The 18,878-nt window shown below is 31.5% G+C and overlaps 1 protein-coding gene across 2 annotated transcripts in view; it reads right to left on the bottom strand.

Annotated features, from left to right (window-relative positions):
* Positions 1-18,878, bottom strand: part of ASCC3 (activating signal cointegrator 1 complex subunit 3) — a 323,207-nt gene that overhangs the window by 200,785 nt on the left and 103,544 nt on the right. For both annotated transcript variants that reach the window (XM_003769315.4, XM_023503135.2), the window contains exon 14: positions 8,098-8,232. In XM_003769315.4, the coding sequence (XP_003769363.1) occupies positions 8,098-8,232 (135 nt within the window). The remainder of the gene's footprint in view (positions 1-8,097; positions 8,233-18,878) is intronic.

Here is an 18,878-nt window from a genome sequence, read left to right as displayed (position 1 = left end):
TTAATGCTAAGATTTGCTTCTTAGGAATGTAAAAAATTAGAATATTTCTGTTATAAGATTAAACAGAAAATTATTATGAATGTACGTAGATATATGTAATTTTCAGAAAAGTCAAAATTTTGTTTTAAGGCTTCATACAAAAATTTTTCAAGGCAAGACAAGAAGGAAGTTATATTAAAAAAAGAAATCAGTATTTATGGAATGAATGAATGATTTAAAGCTAACAAAGCACTTTATATATGTTAAATGATTTAATCCTTACAAATCACCAGACTAATCTATTCTGGTTTTCTCAAAAGCAGTTTTCTATTGTATGCTAGAGAAACTGGACTTCAACCATGTCTGAGAAACCTATTGCTTTATTATAGACCTTTATTTAAATGACAAATAATTGAAAATCACATTTGCAGCAAATAGGAGCTATACATAAGAGTTAAGTCTATTGTCACAGCACTGAATTCGTAAAGTAGGGGGTCTCAAATATTTGAATTTTGGTGGTAGATGCTTTATCTACAGGTACTCAGTTCTTTAGGCAATTCTTCTTTTAAGTAGCAATTTTATTTAAGTGTTAAAGGCATTTCATTGGTTTTCAAGTGAAAGTAACTTAGATGACTAAATGATAATTGATTTCTTAATAGAGGGAAAAAAAACAACCAAGAGCTGTAAAGACTAAAGTCAGAGAACTTTTGTGTTTGCAGAAGTCTTGAATCAATTACTCTATGTCTGTCACAAAGTCAAAATTACCCTCTGATACTCTTCTCCTCTGTGGTCTTGCTTAATATAAAAGAGTATGACTTACTGACTAGAGAACACATTTATGATGGATAAGTAGAAAAGGAAATTTGATGAAGATCATTCTGTGCTACTATAAAGCTTTGTTAGAAAGAATGCTATATGATGATGAATTTACTTATATTCCCACATAACAGAATTTGGATATAATGAATATAACTGTGATAAAACATTTGAAAGCCTTACATGACATAAACATCAGGTTATAACTCTGAATATTTAAGAAGGAAACTATGTATAAGTCAACAAATTTTTAATTGATTGATTTAAGTTTTTCCATAATATTTTGTTTTATTTTTCCCAGTTACATGTAAATCAATTTTTACATTTGTTTTTAAGATTTTGAATTACAGATTCTCTTTCTTTATTCCCTCTCGCCTCATTGAGAAGGAACATGTGAAGTTCTGCTAAACATTTCCATAACTCATGTGAAAGAAAAGAGATTTGACACTCTTGCCCTTAAAAAATAAATTCGAGAAAAATGAAAATTTAAAAACACATGCTTCAATCTGTATTCAGAAACAGTCAGTTCTTTCTCAAAGTATGGATAGCATTTTTCTTCATATGTCCTTTGGAATAGTTTTGGATCATTGTATTGCTGAGAATAGCAATGTCATTGACAGCTAGCTAATCATCCCACCAACATTGATATTATTTCATATACAGTACAGTTCATTTTTGCATGAACTCAGGGAAGATATTCTGGGCTTTTCTGACAACATTCTGCGCATCATTTATTGTAGAACAATAATATTTCATCATAATCATAAACTACAATTTATTCAGCCATTCCCTAATTGAAGAACATCCCTTCAATTTCTAATTCTTTGCCCTGAGAAAATAGATGCTATAAATATTTTTGTACATATAGGTCCTTTTTCTTTTATTAAAAATTTATTTTGGGACAGATGCCTAGTAGTGGTATTGTTAGGTCAAAGAGTATGCATGATTTTATAGTCTTTTGGGCATAGCCCATATCTTTTAGTCATTTATCAACAGGTGAGTGGTCCTTATTTTTAATAAATTTGATTCAGTTCCCGATATATTTGAGAAGCGAGGTCTTCATCAGAGAAACTTGCTTCAAAATTCTTTTTACCATTACTATTGATAACTGTATTCCCCCATACCTCCATTAATTCTATTCTCTTCTTTCAGTCTGTCTCTTCTCAAGTGTGTAAACTTACCTTCTGATTGTATTTAAATGTTTATCATATCTAATTTTTATTTTTAAAAATGTTCTGGGAAAATAAAATTTGTACCAACACAGTAATAGTTTTTACACAGATATTTCCACATCTATACTATACAAATGAAATGAACTGTATAAGAAATTGAATGAAATAGTCAAGTTGCTTCAGAAAGCTAGGGTGATGATCACAAATGAAACCTTCTGATCCTCCAAAGAGTACCAATATTACAATATTAAAAAAAAAAGACTATAAATCAAGCAAAAAAATTTTAATCAATAATTATGAATTATAATTTTTCATAGCATAGATTTAAACTGTTCAATTAAAGTTAGAAGTTAGATAGGGAGAATAAAGCTAAAAGAATATTTATGTAAATTTTTTATTCATTATTTCTATACTGAAATTTAGATGAATGATTCTCAGGCCTAATGTGAGAAGAAAAATTTTATTTGTATAAAATATGATTGGGTGTACTCATTATGAAAAACTGATCATAATTTGAGGCAGTAAATATGGTCAGGCACATTTAGATTAAAGATGATGTGTAACTCTGGGAAAATTGCGAAGGCCTCAATTACAATATCTGTAAAATGAGTAGATTGGAATTTTATGAAAGAGATACATTTTCTTAGAACCAATTATAATCAAAATTTTCTCCAACTTTGGTAAGAGGCATATTTTCCCTTCTTGAATTTAGTCAGGAAGCTAATGTTATTAATTTTAAAATCCATTCTAAATTTGAGATGGTATAGCTTAATCTATTTAAGAAAACTTCTCATTCCACGTGAAATTCTACACTTATCAGCTTATATTTATTTTTTGTTTAACATTCTTTGAACATAAATATACACAAGAAAAATTTTATTCATAAAATAAGGTCAAGAAAGAATCTGAAGATTCATAAAATAACAATAGATTTAAAATTCTCTAAGTTATATTTAAGTTTATTGAAACTTTCAATTATTTCAAATCATTTATTTTCAAAGTAATGATATCTGAAAATAAATGAGATGGATGAGTAAAGGAAAATGGATAATATAAATAGTACTATTAAAAGAATGCTACATTGAAAAATCAGTAAAGAAAATTTTTTATTCTCAGAATATTTATTGTCTTTTATAGTGACCATATCTGGAACAGTAGATAGAAATAACAGCTGTGAAGTAGGCAAAAATCCAGCAGATGGCTCTCAATGTTCAATTTTTAAAGGCACTAGTAAATTTCAATTTCCAAAAAAATCAAAGTTTTATTTTATTTTACATCTTAACGTTAATGTCATTAAAAATCAAACTAATTGAATTTCTTTAGAGATATAATACTGCATAAGAAAAAAAGGAAATTTTATAGTCCTAGAAAATATTTCAAAAGAAAATATAAGAGGAACTAAATATAATGTTTGAAATAGAAAGGAAGAATAAGAGAAGATTCCAATGATTAAGAAGCATAAAAACAACATTGTACCATAACTTATATAAATTTGCTTACACAAAAGTCAAGAAGACTTGAGTTCAAGTTTCATCTCTGACATATACTACATATGCAACTTTGGCTAAGTTAATCAAGGTCTAAGCGTCCTCAGAAAATCTTTATAGCTAACTTGAAATAAAGAATGTTAAATGTTCCTAACTGGGCATTCCCTACATTGATGCACAATCACAGATCTAGTTAAAAAATAAAAGGAAAAATTTGATCTTATAGAGTGTTAACTATGTTCCTAATATAATCTTTCAACCTTATTATTCCACCAAAATTGCTCTTTCCAAAGTTTGCAATGGCCACTTAATTGCAAAATCTAATGGCCTTATCATTCCTCAGTCTCTTTGATCTCTTTGCAGTCTTTGACATCTTTGACCATTCTCTCAATAAGTACTAGCTGAATTAAAATTATAGGAAAATAACTTCATCAATATACACATACAATTATGAAAAAACCTAGCATGATAAAAACCATATGAAGCAATTACAGATAAGAAATGTAGTCAAACAAAGATAAGAGAATGGGTTATAAAAAGGGAACATTAGGATCAGAAATTCAGTTCAGGAAACATTTACAGAGCATCCATTTTATGGAAAAATATTATGCTAGAAACTATTGGAGTTAATAAAGAAAACAATTTTTGTCTTTAAGATATCTGTGATCGATTAGGTGAGATATGGCATGCATAAGATACGTATACATAGAAATACAACTCAAAAGAGAATGCAATGTCTTGTGCAACAGGTAAAGCTAAAAAGGGTATCAGAAAATTAAGAAATGAGAGAAATATCTGATGCCTGACTGTGTTTGAGGATGTGAATCTGGATCACAGGGAATATTGCATGCAAGATAGAGAGAAAATGAGAGAGCATTTATTACATGCTGGGCACTGTACTAAGCAATGGGAACTGAATGAAATCATGGAGGACAGTGCCTACTCTAAAGGATCTTACAGTATAATAGAGGAAAATACATTTATATTGGGATACAAAAAGGGGAGAAGTGAAAGAAGAGTATCTATTAAGAAACAATGCAATGGTGGAGAATGCAAATGGAAATGAAAGTGAAGTGAAGCATGGCTGGGATCTTTTGCAAAATAATGCTGAGAATGAAAATATCATCAATAATGGAAAGAAGGCCACAAAGGGGAGTTCTCCTAGGGTATCACAATGGCAAGTGAACAGGAAAAAGTAGAGCCTGAAGTGATTTAAAGACAATATTTGACTTAATTTTATTCATTTTATATTCATTAGTGAAACTGGTTAACAACTTTTTTTTGATATATTTATCTGGTAATGAAATCAACACTATATTAGTTTCATAAAAGGTACTGGGATAATGATCTATATTTCCCTATTTTTATAAATAAATAGGAAATAAATACAAAATAGAGATTATTTTTACTTATAAGTTCTTAAAGAATTTCACTGTGAAATCCAGGTCCAGGTACTTTTTAGATTGTTTTTTGCAAGGAAAATAAATCTTTAATGACAGAGTAACTCCCTCTAATTTCAAATCTTGTGATCTTATAATTTTAAAAAATCATTTTCTACAGGGTCTTTTTTGGAGCAGTTTCTTGATGTAAAATTAAATACCAGAATTATCTGATTTGTTTGAACATTGGGTTTTCCCAATAAATGTACTGATGTTTCCCTAACTTTTTCTTACAAAAATCTTTACTACAAGGGACATCTCTAGAAAGAAAGATGGTAAGAACATGCAGAAACTGAGAGACGTAAAAACAAAACATATAAATAAAAATATAAACATGTACTTTTAAAAGTAAAAGAAATTGAAGCCCAGAATGTGGGGGAGGGAGGAAATTGTCCTAAATCTCACACCTAATAAATAGCTGTACAAAGAACTCAAAGTAAGGTGTTCTGACTCCAACCCCAAATCAATGTCATTCTTTTTGTGCTAAGAGTAACTTTTGAGCTCAAACATTAGGAAACACAACTTAAAATGCAAAATAACAACAACAATAATAATATAGCAACAAAGTATTCCGCTTTATGATTTTAAAATTTCTTTTGTGCATATTATAGATACTCCTCTTCCATTTTTAATTTTACAGATTTGTATTCTCAGTGTTTGAACTAAATTTGAAAGTAGTTTTGAAATTTAAAAGTTGTTAATTTAATTGGTCTTTTTGAAAAAGCAATTCTTAGTTTTAATTAACTTCATTTTGTCTTTCTTCTTAAATCTCTTGTTTCTATTCTTAAACTTATAATCTCTCTTTTTTTAACTTTTTCAGAGGTTCTTGTTTTGGTTCTTTCCTAGTGTTTGAATATTTAAGTTTAATTTACTTATTTTCAACTTTATTTCTTACTAATATGACTTTGATTAAAAAAATAACTTTGGCTAAATTCCTTAACTTGCAAAATTCCTGGCATATACTGCGCACTTACATGGTTGAGGTTTTATAGATTGATCCCACATACGTGGTACTGACTTTTAAACATTATAGTACAGGTCTTTCCCCCGCCTGCCCCATTTCTTTTTAAAACTCAGTTACTCTTAAACAGATAGCTTTTTCAGGCTCTATGTTGTATAATTTGTATAAATTGTTGTTGTATATGTTATATATGTTGTATAAATTTATATTAATTTGACTTTTATTTAATTTAATGGTATGAAAACATAGTTTGCATAATTTATCCATATTTAAATTTATAAGGAACATCTATACAGTCTACTATGTGATCAATTTTTATGAGGTTCTGATATTTATTTAAAAAGGAAGTGTAATGCTCATTTTTCTTTAATTTTTTTCTTTACTTTCTTTCCCTTATACACTGTTTAAAAAGGTCACTCTTCTAAAGCATCCTTGTGGAGTTGTGAAATGATCTAACCATTCTGGAGGGCTATTTAGAACTGCCCAAAGGACTATCAAACAGTCTCTGTATTAGATATGCATAAAAGCTAAAAAAGGACCCAGATGTGCAAAAATATTTGTAACAGCCCTTTTTCAGTGGCAAGGACTTGAAAATGGAGTGCATGCCCTTCAAGGGGGAATGGCTAAAGTTAAGTTACTGCATATGAATGTAATGAAATATTATTGTTCTATAAAAAATGATGAGTATGCTGATTTCAGAAAAGCCTGGAAAGACTTACACGAAATGATGCTAAACAAATTAAGTAAAACCAAGAGAACATTGTACATAGTAGCAACAAGATTATGTGATGATCAACTGTGATGGATTTGGTTCTTTTCAATAATAAGGTGATTCAAGGAAATCCCAACAAACTTATGAAGGAAAGTGCCATCTACATCAAGACAGATAAATAGGGATATTGAATGTGAATCAAAGCATAATATTTTCACCTTTTATTAAAGTAAAACTAGCTGTCTGAGAGAATAAAAATTAAAACATATAGCATAAATTTTTTTTAAAAGAGTTAAAAAATAAAAAAGGTATCTCCTTCTAGAATTGGGCAATGAACGATAACAAATTCAGAATGAGGGCTTAAGGGGACAACGGGATGGAGAAATCCAGACCTAACTTGCAAGAAACTCAGATTGAGAAATGAGGAGAAACTCAAGATTCTTAAGAGGTAATGAATTTAAGAGAGAAAAATCCTGGATGAGAGAGTAGAGGATCAGATCAAGGACATAAATTAAACTTTTAGCCTATCAAGGGGGTGGGTATGTCTCCCTAAGTGAAAGTATAAAGAGTTAAAAATCAGTGAAGATATAGATATTAAAGTGTGGAGTAAGGGGAAAATGTGAGCTCTTGATTTTTTAATTCTGTGGTTTTTTTCACTGATGTAATAGGCAAGGTGTTCTCAGACAAAGGCTAGTGAAAAGAAGATAGTGATCTTCAAGAAAAATGAATTATTAAAGCACCCCCTACAATAATACAAAGTAACACTGAACAGCAGTGTGAAGATATTGAGAGTAAAGGGATAACTGAAACTGAGAACAGTCAGGGATTAAGTGTCAAAAAAGAAAAAAAAAATTGTTCTCTTACATTCCTTTAAAAAATCTATTTTAATTATATAACTTCATATGCAGTATTTTGTTCCTTACTATATCTATAAACCATACTAATTATTTTGTAATAATTTCACATTTTATATAAAAATGTCAAGTAATAATGTAATCAAAACATTAAATTAAATTATAAAATGTAACTGAATTTAGCACTGAATTTCTTCCATAAAATGAGATGTACATAGAAAATAAAAAATATTGATATTCTATAAAAATACTGTAAAATTGTATAAAAGATTATATAAAAGTAGCAATTTTACCTTATTGAAAAATATGCATAACCAAAAGACTTTTAAGAGATATATAATAAAGATCAGATTTCACAACCTTTGTGAAAATATACTGCTGTTTTTTAAAGAGTTTGTACTTTTATTAGTTAGGGAGGTATTTCAAAAGAGTGAAAAAAGAGTGCTAACAGTAAGTTTATGGCATTTAACCAAATCAAAGAACAAACTATGGCAATTATAATGAAGTATGGAAGGTAATAATTTCAATCATATTTTCCTTAAAAACATGAAAACATCCTCAAAGAAAAGAAAGTGAAGCCTATTATGCCATATATTTGTAATGTGTCGTTTTCAAAAATTAAGGTCCAATTACTTCAATTTAAAAAAAAAAAAAAAGATTTCTCATCAGCCCCTTACCTGTTTTTCAGCATGTCCATATTCTGGTCCTTGGTTTGGCAAAAAATAGCAAATGTGGCCATTATTTTTAGCTTTTTCTCTTAAAGCCATAGCTGTTCGTACAGTGGCATTTCGAGCATGCACAAATACCATCACCTAAAACAAAACACAAAACAATCTATTCAATAGAATACAAAAACTACAATAAGCTTTTAATCAAATATGAAATGCTTGTTTTAAGAAACTTCCTTTCCATAGATGTCAGTCATTCAGTTCTTTTAGCACCATTTCCCCCCAACAAAATGTGTTTTACAGCCATACTCCCCAAAGTAACCAAAGATTTTGAAGAGGTGCATGACTGAAAAAGAAATTTAGTAAGGATGTTGTATCAGGCACTATACTAAGAATTAGGGATACAACAACAAGCAAGTCAAAGCCTATAGAACTTAGATTCTAAAAGTGAAGACAATTTATCAAGGGGAGACAGAGTGGGAAAGAATATGAGAAGGTATACTAGGAAGGGCAAAATCATTGGGAAATGTCTAGTAAATCACATGGCCTGGTTCTGGGCAAGACAAAGTGAGGGTTTAGTTTTTACAGCCAAGGACCCACAAGCAAAGCCCAAGTTCTGACTGAAGAAGGAAGATAGTCCAAGGCTATAAACATTTCATATGAAGAAATCAAAGCTACCAGTGGTCATTTGAATTTGAAGGGGATGAGGGAAAACTGATACATACTTTTACTTAGCAATATCATGACGTACCTGCCAAAGAGCTCATTGTAAAAAAACAAAACAAAAAAAAAAAAAAAACTGTAAAACTACTTATAGAAGATCTTTCTTTGGTGGCAAAGAATTGGAACCAAGCAACTAGGGAAGGGCTAAAAAAACAAAACAAAACAAAACAAAACAAAACTTCAGTATATATGACTGTGATAGAATATTGTATAAGAAATGGTGAACAGGATGCTTTCAGAGAAACCTGAAAGACTTACAAGAACTAATACAAAGTAAAGTGGGAAGAACCAGGAAAACATTGTATATGGTAAAAACAATCCTACATGAAGATCATTTGTGGATGCCTTAGCGATTCTCAGCAACATGATAATCCTAGACATTTTCGAAGCACTTAATGATGAAAAAAAGTTGTTCATCTCTAGAGAAAAAATCTGATGGAGACTGAATGCAGATCAAAACTTAATTTTTTAAACTTTATTTTTCACATGTTTGCTTTATATGTTTTTTTTCATAATATGACTAATGTGGAAATATGTTTTGCATGACTGCCCATGCATAACCTCTATCAAATTACTTGCCTTCTCAAGTGGGGTAGGAGAGAACTTGGAAATCAAAATTTTTAAAAACTAAGGTTAAAAATTGTTTTTACATGAAACTGGAAAAAATATTCAAAAAAATTCTAAAATCAATAGAATTATGGCATGTACGCCATGATATTGCTAAGTAAAAGCATGTATCAGTTTTCCCTCATCCCCTCCAAATTCATATGACCACTGGTAGCTTTGACTTCTTCATATGAAAACTGCCTGTTTATAGCCTTCATTACTTACAAAATAAAAAAGAATAGAATTATATCACAGTAGAAACCATGACTTGTTGAATTGTTTCTTAAAGAGATACTGTTTGGGGGCAACTAAATGGTACAGTAGGAGCACCTGAGTTCAAAGCTAGTCTCAGACACTTAATACTTAATAGCTGTGTAACCTTGGACAAAGTCATTTAATCCCTTTTCTTCATCAAAATTTTCTCTCTGATTTGCTGATATTTACCTCATGCTTTGTGCCTACTGAGCCCAACTCTTTAGGAACTATCTCAGGCCAGATCTGAGCTCAGGTTTTCCTGATTTCAGGCCCAGAGCTTCATCCATTGTGCCTCTAACTTCAGACTATATATGTATGTATGTATGTATGTATGTAATTATTTACATGCTGTCTCCTATTTCCCCCCCCCCCCCATTCTAGGAACCCAAGAGCCTATGAGTTGCATGGACCATGCTAAATGCTTAAGGATTAAGGGTCAATGAAGGAAGGAAGGAAAGAAAGGAGGGAAAAAAGGTCTGAATTGAGGTGAGAGAGGGAGGGAAGGTTTCAAATTGAATATAAATAGCAATCATTTTTGCTTTGGCCATAAATCCTGAAGGTCTTCCCCTACTATATTTATCTATTTATATATTTTTAAAATAATATAATTTATAGTTATCTTATTATTATTTCACTAGATGAAAGAGGAAATTCTTTCACTCAATTGCTACCTAGCCTTAATCACTGAACGTTGAAGACATCAGCTTAAAAAGATCAAGGTTACCCATTGCATCTAGTGTCCTCTATAGTTGTTCTGATTTATATTTGGCCATTGTACTGGATGGCTCTGGAGAGGAAAGAGAGGTACATGACTTTGCACACTCCTCCCTCACTTAAATTCAATTCACTTGCATGTCATGGTATCATCTTCCTAATGTCGTGGTCCTCTTTGAGAATGAAGACAAACAACAATACTTAAACCCAATTGCGTCTCACAAAGGAAAAAGAGAAAAAAAGAAAGACAGAGAAAAAGAGACTGTTTGATTGACAAAAAGCTATCCTTTTCAAAGTAGATATTTTATGGTCTCAAAATGACTAAAAGAGAATTCCACTCCCACCCCTACCCCCCAAAAAACCCTTTGGAACTTACATATTTTTGCTGAAGTCACCTTCACCCTTCTAATCACTCAAGTGATTAACTTCAGTACAATCTGACTTCTCATTCTCCCTCATCCCAAATATCAAATCAGCTGTTAAATCATTTTCATTCTGCCTTTACAAAATTTCTGAAATCTCTCCATCTCTATTTTCACAGCCAATATATTTGCACAATCTGTGCTATTGCAATAGTGTTCCTATCTTCAGTCTTCCCCCTTCCAAATCCATACTCTAAACAACTATTATTTTTTGAAACATTATAAAATTTTCCTTCTCAGGTTTTTTTTTCTTTCTAGATCTGATTTTTCTTGTGCAGCAAGATAACTGTATAAATATGTATACATATATTGGATTTAACATATATTTTAACATATTTAATAGATATTAGACTACCTGCCATCCAGGGGAGGGGATGGGGGAGAAGAAGGGGAAAAGTTGGAACAGAAGGTTTTGCAAGGGCCAATGTTGAAAAAATTACCCATGCATATGCTTTGTAAATAAAAAGCTTTAATAAAATAAATTTTAAAAAAAGAAACATTATCCATTGTGCTACTTCATGTTTTGCCCTGGTTGCGAGCCAGTAGATCAGCAAAGAAGTTATAAAACATCCACTATGAACACTAAAGGTAAACAGTAAACCCAAAATGCTAGAATTTCGTGGGACCTGGCCAGCACAGGGAGTGAGCATGGACTCAGTGCAGCCACTGTTGCTTGTAGAAGAAGCTTGGACAACCTTCTTTGTCCTAAAAACAGATCTCTTAAAAAAATAAAATAAAATAAAAAAGTAAAAAGAACTCTGACCATAAATAGTTTTTATGGCGAACGAGAAGAACAGATTACAAACTCTGAGGAGACTAAAAAATGAAGTCCCAAAAGGTGATATAAATAAATTGGTACCCATCACACAAGGCTCTCCTAGAAGAAATTAAAAAGGATCCTAAAAGTGAGCCAGAAGAAAAATGGGGAAAGGAAATGAAAACTTTGCAAGAGGGTTTGGAAAAGACAACACAGAAATTATCTGAAGAAAATTCACTACAAAATAGACTTAGTGAAATGGAAAAAGCATGTAACTTATTAAAAGATAGATTTGACAAAATGGAAAAAGAAAACAACTCCCAGAAAAACAGATGAACTCCTGTAAGTTATGGTATGCTGGACAGAAGACCCTTGATTTCTAGAAAGAGTGATCATCCTAAGTGATGAGGAATCTGAGTAAGAGTAAGAATGGGACTGATTGAGATCCTGATGCACCATTGGATGCACATTTATATTTTCAATAGAATAGCTGTCATAAGAAATGATAGACATGAAGAATTCAGAAAACAAGATTTCCATTAATTGAAAGCATGTGAATTAAACAGAACCAAAAGAAAAACACAAAGCAGAATAATATAAATAACAACTTTAAAAGGAAACCAAACTCAGAAAATGTAAAAGCTAATATTGATCTTGGAGCAAAGATAACAAAATATCTATCTTTTAAATGACAGGGGGCAGGTAGGTGGTACAATGTAAGTAACATGCAGGGCTTAAAATCAGGAATACTGATCTTTCTGAGTTTAAATCTGGCCTCAGGCACTTTTTAGAACTGTGACCCTGGATCCGTCCCTCAATCCTGTTTGCCTCAGGAAGGGATTACATAAATCAATGAAACCATAAACTATGCCATTACCATCCATGATGGATAGGTTATTGAGAAGAATTCTGACAAAAGATGATCCACTGGAGAAGGAAATAGTATCTTTGTCAAGAAAACCCCATGGATTCAAATGATATTCAAATAATAAAAGAGATGATAATTGAAAGTGAACCCCTCAGGTAAAGAAGGTGTCCACTACATTACTGGGAAAAAAATGGAAGATAGCTACTAATAGTGTAATACCCAGGAAACTGAGGCAAACAGAGACAGGTTTAACTTTAAAATGGAGAAATAAACTAGCTGACCAAATAGGAATATGCTTCCAAAGCACTCAGTGCAAAGGAACTGATGCACAGAGTTTATATAGGTTTTTAGCTAACTAGAGTTTGCAAGCAAAATGCAGAAGTGAGAATGCAATTAGTCTACATCTAGCAGACATTGTTATCTTTACCTCAAAGAGAGAGCAGGGAGAGAGGAGTTAACTTGGTATTCATAGCTTGAGGATTGTGGCTCAGTCCCTGTCAGACAGGGGAGGAGGACCATTCTTGGATAGAGAGAAACTTTAAGAAGGGCATAACTTAGGTTTTTAGTCAGGGAAAAAGACAAGATAACATAACTTGGTGTCTTTGTCCTTGACAATAATTCTATTCCCAGGATAGTTCTGGATAAGGATGAAGCCAGAGTAGTGACACCTGGATATTGTTTTTCTTTTCTATCCTTCATTGTGTCACAATGGTATGTGAAAGGGAGTTGGAGGTTCAAGGTTTAAAGTTTTCTTTTAAACTCAATTTTCCCAAGTCTAATTGAACAAATAAAAAAGGGGAAGAGGAGGTGTATATGACCTGCTCTTCAGGGCTTAATAGTAGCTTTAGTATTAAATAGCTAGGTCAAAATCAAAAAGAAAAAAAAAAAAAAAAAAGAAAGAAATTTTAATGCTGTAAAGATCAATATTGCATAAAAACCTTAAATGTAAGCTCTATTAACTAAGGTAAATTGGATGTGGTCAAATTGGAGATGAAAAGATTAAACTTCAACATCCTGGGTGTCAGTAAATTTCAATGTATAGGAACAAGTCAATTTAATTTAGATTATCATTACATATACTATGGGCAAGAGTGCCTTAGAAGAGATGAGTAGCTCTCATGTTAATAAAAAGCTGAGAAAAGCAGTATTGGATTATAATCTCAAAAATGACAGAATAACATCTGTTTGAATCAAGGAAAACCATTCAACATCACAGTAATGTAATGCTATGCTCCAACCAATGATGCTAAAGAGGCCAAAGTTGTGATCAGTTGTATAAAAATCTACATCTTTTAGAACACCACCAAAAAATGATGTCTCAATCATCACAGAGCATTAGAATGCTAAAACAGACAATCAAAAGATAATGGAAGTAACAGGCCAGTTAGTAATACAAAAAGAAGACCAGAGACTAATGGAATGTTATCTAGGTAATTTGATGGTCATAGCAAACACTCTTTTAACAACCCAAAAGGATACTCTACACATGGACATCACAAGATGGTCAATATCAAAATCAGACTGGTCATATATTTGTGGCTAAATATGAGGACACTTTATAAGGTCAGTTAAAACAAGACCTGAAGCTGACTATGAATCATGAGTTTTTTGTTATAAAATTTAAAATAGGGAAAATCATCAGACCATATAGGTATGACCTAAATAATATCCTTTATGAATACGTAAAGATGATGAATAGATTTAAGAGATTAGATCTGGTAGATATAAGGTCTGAAGAACTATGTGGACTGAAATCCACAATGTACAGGAGGGAATAACAAAACAATTTCACAGAAAAGAGTCAAAGTTTTTACAATCTAGGCTTCATCAATATGTGAACCAAGAATTATCAAAAGAGCAAACTAATTTTCAAAGGCAGAGGAACTAGGGATCAAATTGTCAACATTTTCTGGGTTATGGAGAAATTAAAGGAGTTCCAAAAGAATATCTATTTCTGCTTCACTGGCTACACTAAAGCCTTTGATTGTGTGGATCACCACTAAATGTGGTAAATACTCAAAGATATGCAATAACCAGATCATTTTATTTATCTCCCGAGAAAGATGTGGGTCAAAAAACAACAGTTAAAACTGAACATGGAACAAATGATTGATGTAAGATTAGAAAAGGAATATGACAAAATTGTCTGTGAGAGTTGGGCAATAAGGAAAGCTGAGTATTAAGTAATCAATGTTTTTGAATTTGTGGTGCTGGAGAAGACTACTTATTTACTTTAAAGTATTTAGAGGAAAGAAAAAAAAGAGAGAAAAAAATTGTCATGGGCACAGGAGAATATGAGAGGATGATAAAGCAATAAATTTCCACTCAAGAAAACCTATATAATACTACATACTGTGCTCAGAGTTGTCCATCTTTTCTTTGCTTCCTTATAGGTTTTCTTTTGTTCTCTGCTGGGCACTTTTTACTTCATTCTTTTTTCCTCTTTTTCTTAAGCACAGAGACATGTGTGTGTATGTGTGTGTGAACACACATATACACATGGGCCACAGTAATGCCCTTTTATCTTATACTATCTGGAGGTTAAACTATAGACATTAACTTCTGAGACTATGTTGCATAAACAGGAAGACCATGACCAACAGTTGACGTACTGATACACACAATTAACCTTGTTTACCGTTTCTTTCTCATAAACAGTCCTACTTTCCCCTATTTAGTAGTTCTAGTATTTCTTTGGGATATAAGCCCAGTAGAAACACTGCTGGATCAAAGGATATGCACACTTTGATAATTTTTTAGGCATAATTCCAGATTGCTCTCTGGAATGGTTGGATTCGTTCACAACTCCACCAACAATGCATCAATATCCCAGTATTCCCATATCCCCTCCAACATTCATCATTATTTTTTCCTGTCATCTTAGTCAGTCTGAGAGGTGTGTAATGATATCTCAGTTTTCTTAATTTGCATTTCCCTGGTCAACAATGATTTGGAACACTCTTTCATATGAGTGGTAATAGTTTCAGTTTCATCATCTGAAAATTGTCTGTTCATATCCTTTGACTATCAATTGGAGAATGGCTTGATTTCTTATAAATTAGAGTCAATTATATATTTTGGAAATGAGGCCTTTATCAGAACCTTTAACTGTAAAAATGCTTTCCCAATTTGTTGCTTCCCTTCCAATTTTGTTTGCATTAGTTTTGTTTGTACAAAGGCTTTTTAATTTGATATAATCAAAATTTTCTATTTTGTGATCAATAATGATCTCTAGTTCTGTTTTAGTCACAAATTCCTTCCTCCTCCACAAGTCTGAGAGGTAAACTATGTTCCTCTAATTTATTTATGATCTCATTGTTTATGCCTAGATCATGGACCTATTTTGATCTTGTTCTGCTAGGAAATTTTGCTCATGTACTAAGCATCACAATAAAGCTTTATCCCTTTACCTAGAAAAGATTTGAGTCTGAATTTATTCTGTATGACTCCTTACATTTAAGGCTTTACCTCATTACTTCGATATCTATATTCGTACACATACATACACTTATACATTCATATGCATTTGTGTAAAACTATAAACTACTCTCTCCCAGTTTTCCTATCTGACCACTTCTCAGTCTTATGGGCTGATCGTCATCCAAGTGATTATATTTAAAGGGAATAAGAAAGCCAGCAATAAGAAAGACAAAGATGATCAAAGAGTCAAATACCTAAAAGACATAGAAGGGGATGAGATTAAATGCACCAGTAAAGGATGTAATTTGGAAGAAGTTTCACTACATCATGTAAAGTTACAGCAGAGAAGCATGAACTAGGGATGATATTTATATTTGTTGTTTGTCCTTTGTTCTCAAATAATACCATGACATTAGGGAGGTGATGACAGCATATACAAATGAGGATGAGCTTTTACACAGTCACCAGCCTTACTCTTTTTCCCACAGCCAATTGGGACCCATGACAAAATAAAGATCAGGAGGAATGGCGATGGCCTTCAAGGGATTATACTAAGATACTGTTATGTAGGGAAATGGGGGGGGGGGGGGGAAAGGAAACTTAAAATGGATATTGTCAATTCTTCCTCCTGCTCACCAAAGAATAACAAGAATAACAAGAAAGCTCCTCCTCCATCCTGTAAGAAGGATGGAGGAAATAGTCAAGAAATGGTGCTGATTTGGGGTCAACAGTCTTCATAGTAACACAGAGCTCTATAACAATTAAAGCAAAGTGACTAGACATTCTGTACATTATCATCAACCTCACCACTAGTAAAATTTAACTTCAAGTTAATTTATGTGCATCATGAGCAAGCAGACATTAAAATTTTTAAAAATTTATTTTATTATTAACAGCAGCAATTTTTTACATCACAATACTCGGCAATACCCAGAAAATGCCTGCACAATAGCAAAAATCCCTTTAGAATTCTTATCAGCCTTAATTTCCTATTCTTTATCTACTCTATTCTAGGTTCCATCCTTTTGCTAACTCTCTAAATCAGACTATCAGTAAACCACTTGATACATCTGGTTGAAAGTAATCTGGAAAGGATAATTTCTTTAAGTTAGCAAAAGATGGAACTATCAGAGAGAGTTTTGTTTCACCATAACAAACACTCTAATTAGGTAGCATGAACAGTAACAGTATAATTTGGGAACATGGTCTTTGGTAGTGTATATACATTTGCATATATGTATATTTATATTTGTTGCTATTCAAATTTATATTTCTTTTAAAAATCTGTCAGTAGTTTCTTGTGGTTGCAAAATATATTAAACTTTCCTAATACCTATTTCTAAATATAAGCAACTATAAAACAAAAGATTAAAAAAAGTCCAATACAGAACATTTCTGGCATTTCTAGAACAAAAATAAGGCTAATCAAATTCACTTCAGAAAATTTAACACAACAGACTCAAATACCTTCCCAAAGAAACTTTTCTTTAGAAAATATATAAGTAAATGAAAATAATAAATGAAACAATGGTTTAGTAGTTATTATTCATAGTTTTAAAAATAGAATGTAAATAACTCAAAGTGTACGTAAAAACATATTTGTCATTTTGCATTTTAACACAAAAGGAATTAAATTAGGTATATTACATATTATATTATGTATATAGTACATATATTATATTATATATAGGAATTAAATGACATTATAGATTTAGAGGTAGAAGGTAAAACTAGTCTATAAAAAGATCATCCTTTAGTCACAAAGCTAATAATGTCAGAGATCTTAGCTCTTGAATTGCAAAGACGTTGACTGTTCTCTTACCATTGCTTTCATATTTCTAATATGTTATTTATCCTACCGAAACAATGAAAACTCATCAACTACATCAAGTAACTCTTTTTCCAAATAATGTAATTTAAGGAACATGTTAATTTTTAATTAGTTTTGGAACATTGCAATATTGAAATAATTTATAGAAATGAAATTTTAAAATAATTCACAATTTAAAATGTAACTAAAGGTACTTTACTTTATTGTACCCTATGATTGAACAACAATTAATTTATTAATTATTCAGATGAAGATTACTGTGTACATTCCAACAATTATGTTTCATTTTTATGTATGAAATTGTGAACTGTGAAATGGAACAAATGGAGAGGAAAACTACTGATGGAAATAGTCAAAGATATTATCCAAACTTATAAGAACATTACAAAAAACGATAGGTCAACAATTTAAGTAATGAACATAAAGAAATAGAGAAACTTGTATATCAACTTCCTTAGTCTTTTCACTTCTTCTACCCCCAATATACACAAAATTCCTGAAAGAAAAAAAGTAATGAAATAAAGAGCAAAGAGAAAATGGGAAAGAAAGATTTGTATGTGTGTGTGTGTATGTGTGTGTCTTTTTATGTGTTGCTGAAACTATAGAAATAGACAGTCTAAAGAGCAAAAATGCAGAAATAAAAAGGAAGCAGCATGAAGGAGCTGAAAGAGTATCCAGGTGCTTACCACCTGCGTTAAACTGTACAAATTACTTAATCTCCCTTGGCCTTTGCTCCCTCATTTTGAATTAGGTATTCTCTGGAGTTCCTTTAAGCTACACATAAAAAGCCTAAATCCAGAATATATAATACATTATAGTTTTCACTGACTTCACAAATATTTTCCTTACTAAAAGATCATTGGGTTTGTTCTATAAGTATGTTTCAGTTACATAGTGTGTTACTCCAAAAACTGAAATTATGTTGAAAAGAGCTGTGGAGACACTATATGCTGAGGAACCAAAAAGATTTTATATAGAAGGTGAAACCTGAGCTAAGCTATAGAGAATACTGGGGAGTCAGAAAGATGGAGACGAGGAACAGTATATTCTAGGCCTTGTGGACAAGCCTATTAAAGGAATGAACATGAAAGATAAAAATGAAAAGGAAGAACAGGAAGGACAGTTTAGATAGAGGGGAATGTTTGTTTGGAAGGAAGTAATGTAAAGTTAATATGTTTATTAAAAAAATAAATA

The sequence above is a fragment of the Sarcophilus harrisii genome, chromosome 4 (assembly GCF_902635505.1).
Source record: "Sarcophilus harrisii chromosome 4, mSarHar1.11, whole genome shotgun sequence".
In the NCBI taxonomy this organism is placed as follows: domain Eukaryota; kingdom Metazoa; phylum Chordata; class Mammalia; order Dasyuromorphia; family Dasyuridae; genus Sarcophilus; species Sarcophilus harrisii.
The sequence above is the reverse complement of the archived record's forward strand: the minus strand, read 5'-3'. Positions and strand labels throughout refer to the sequence as shown.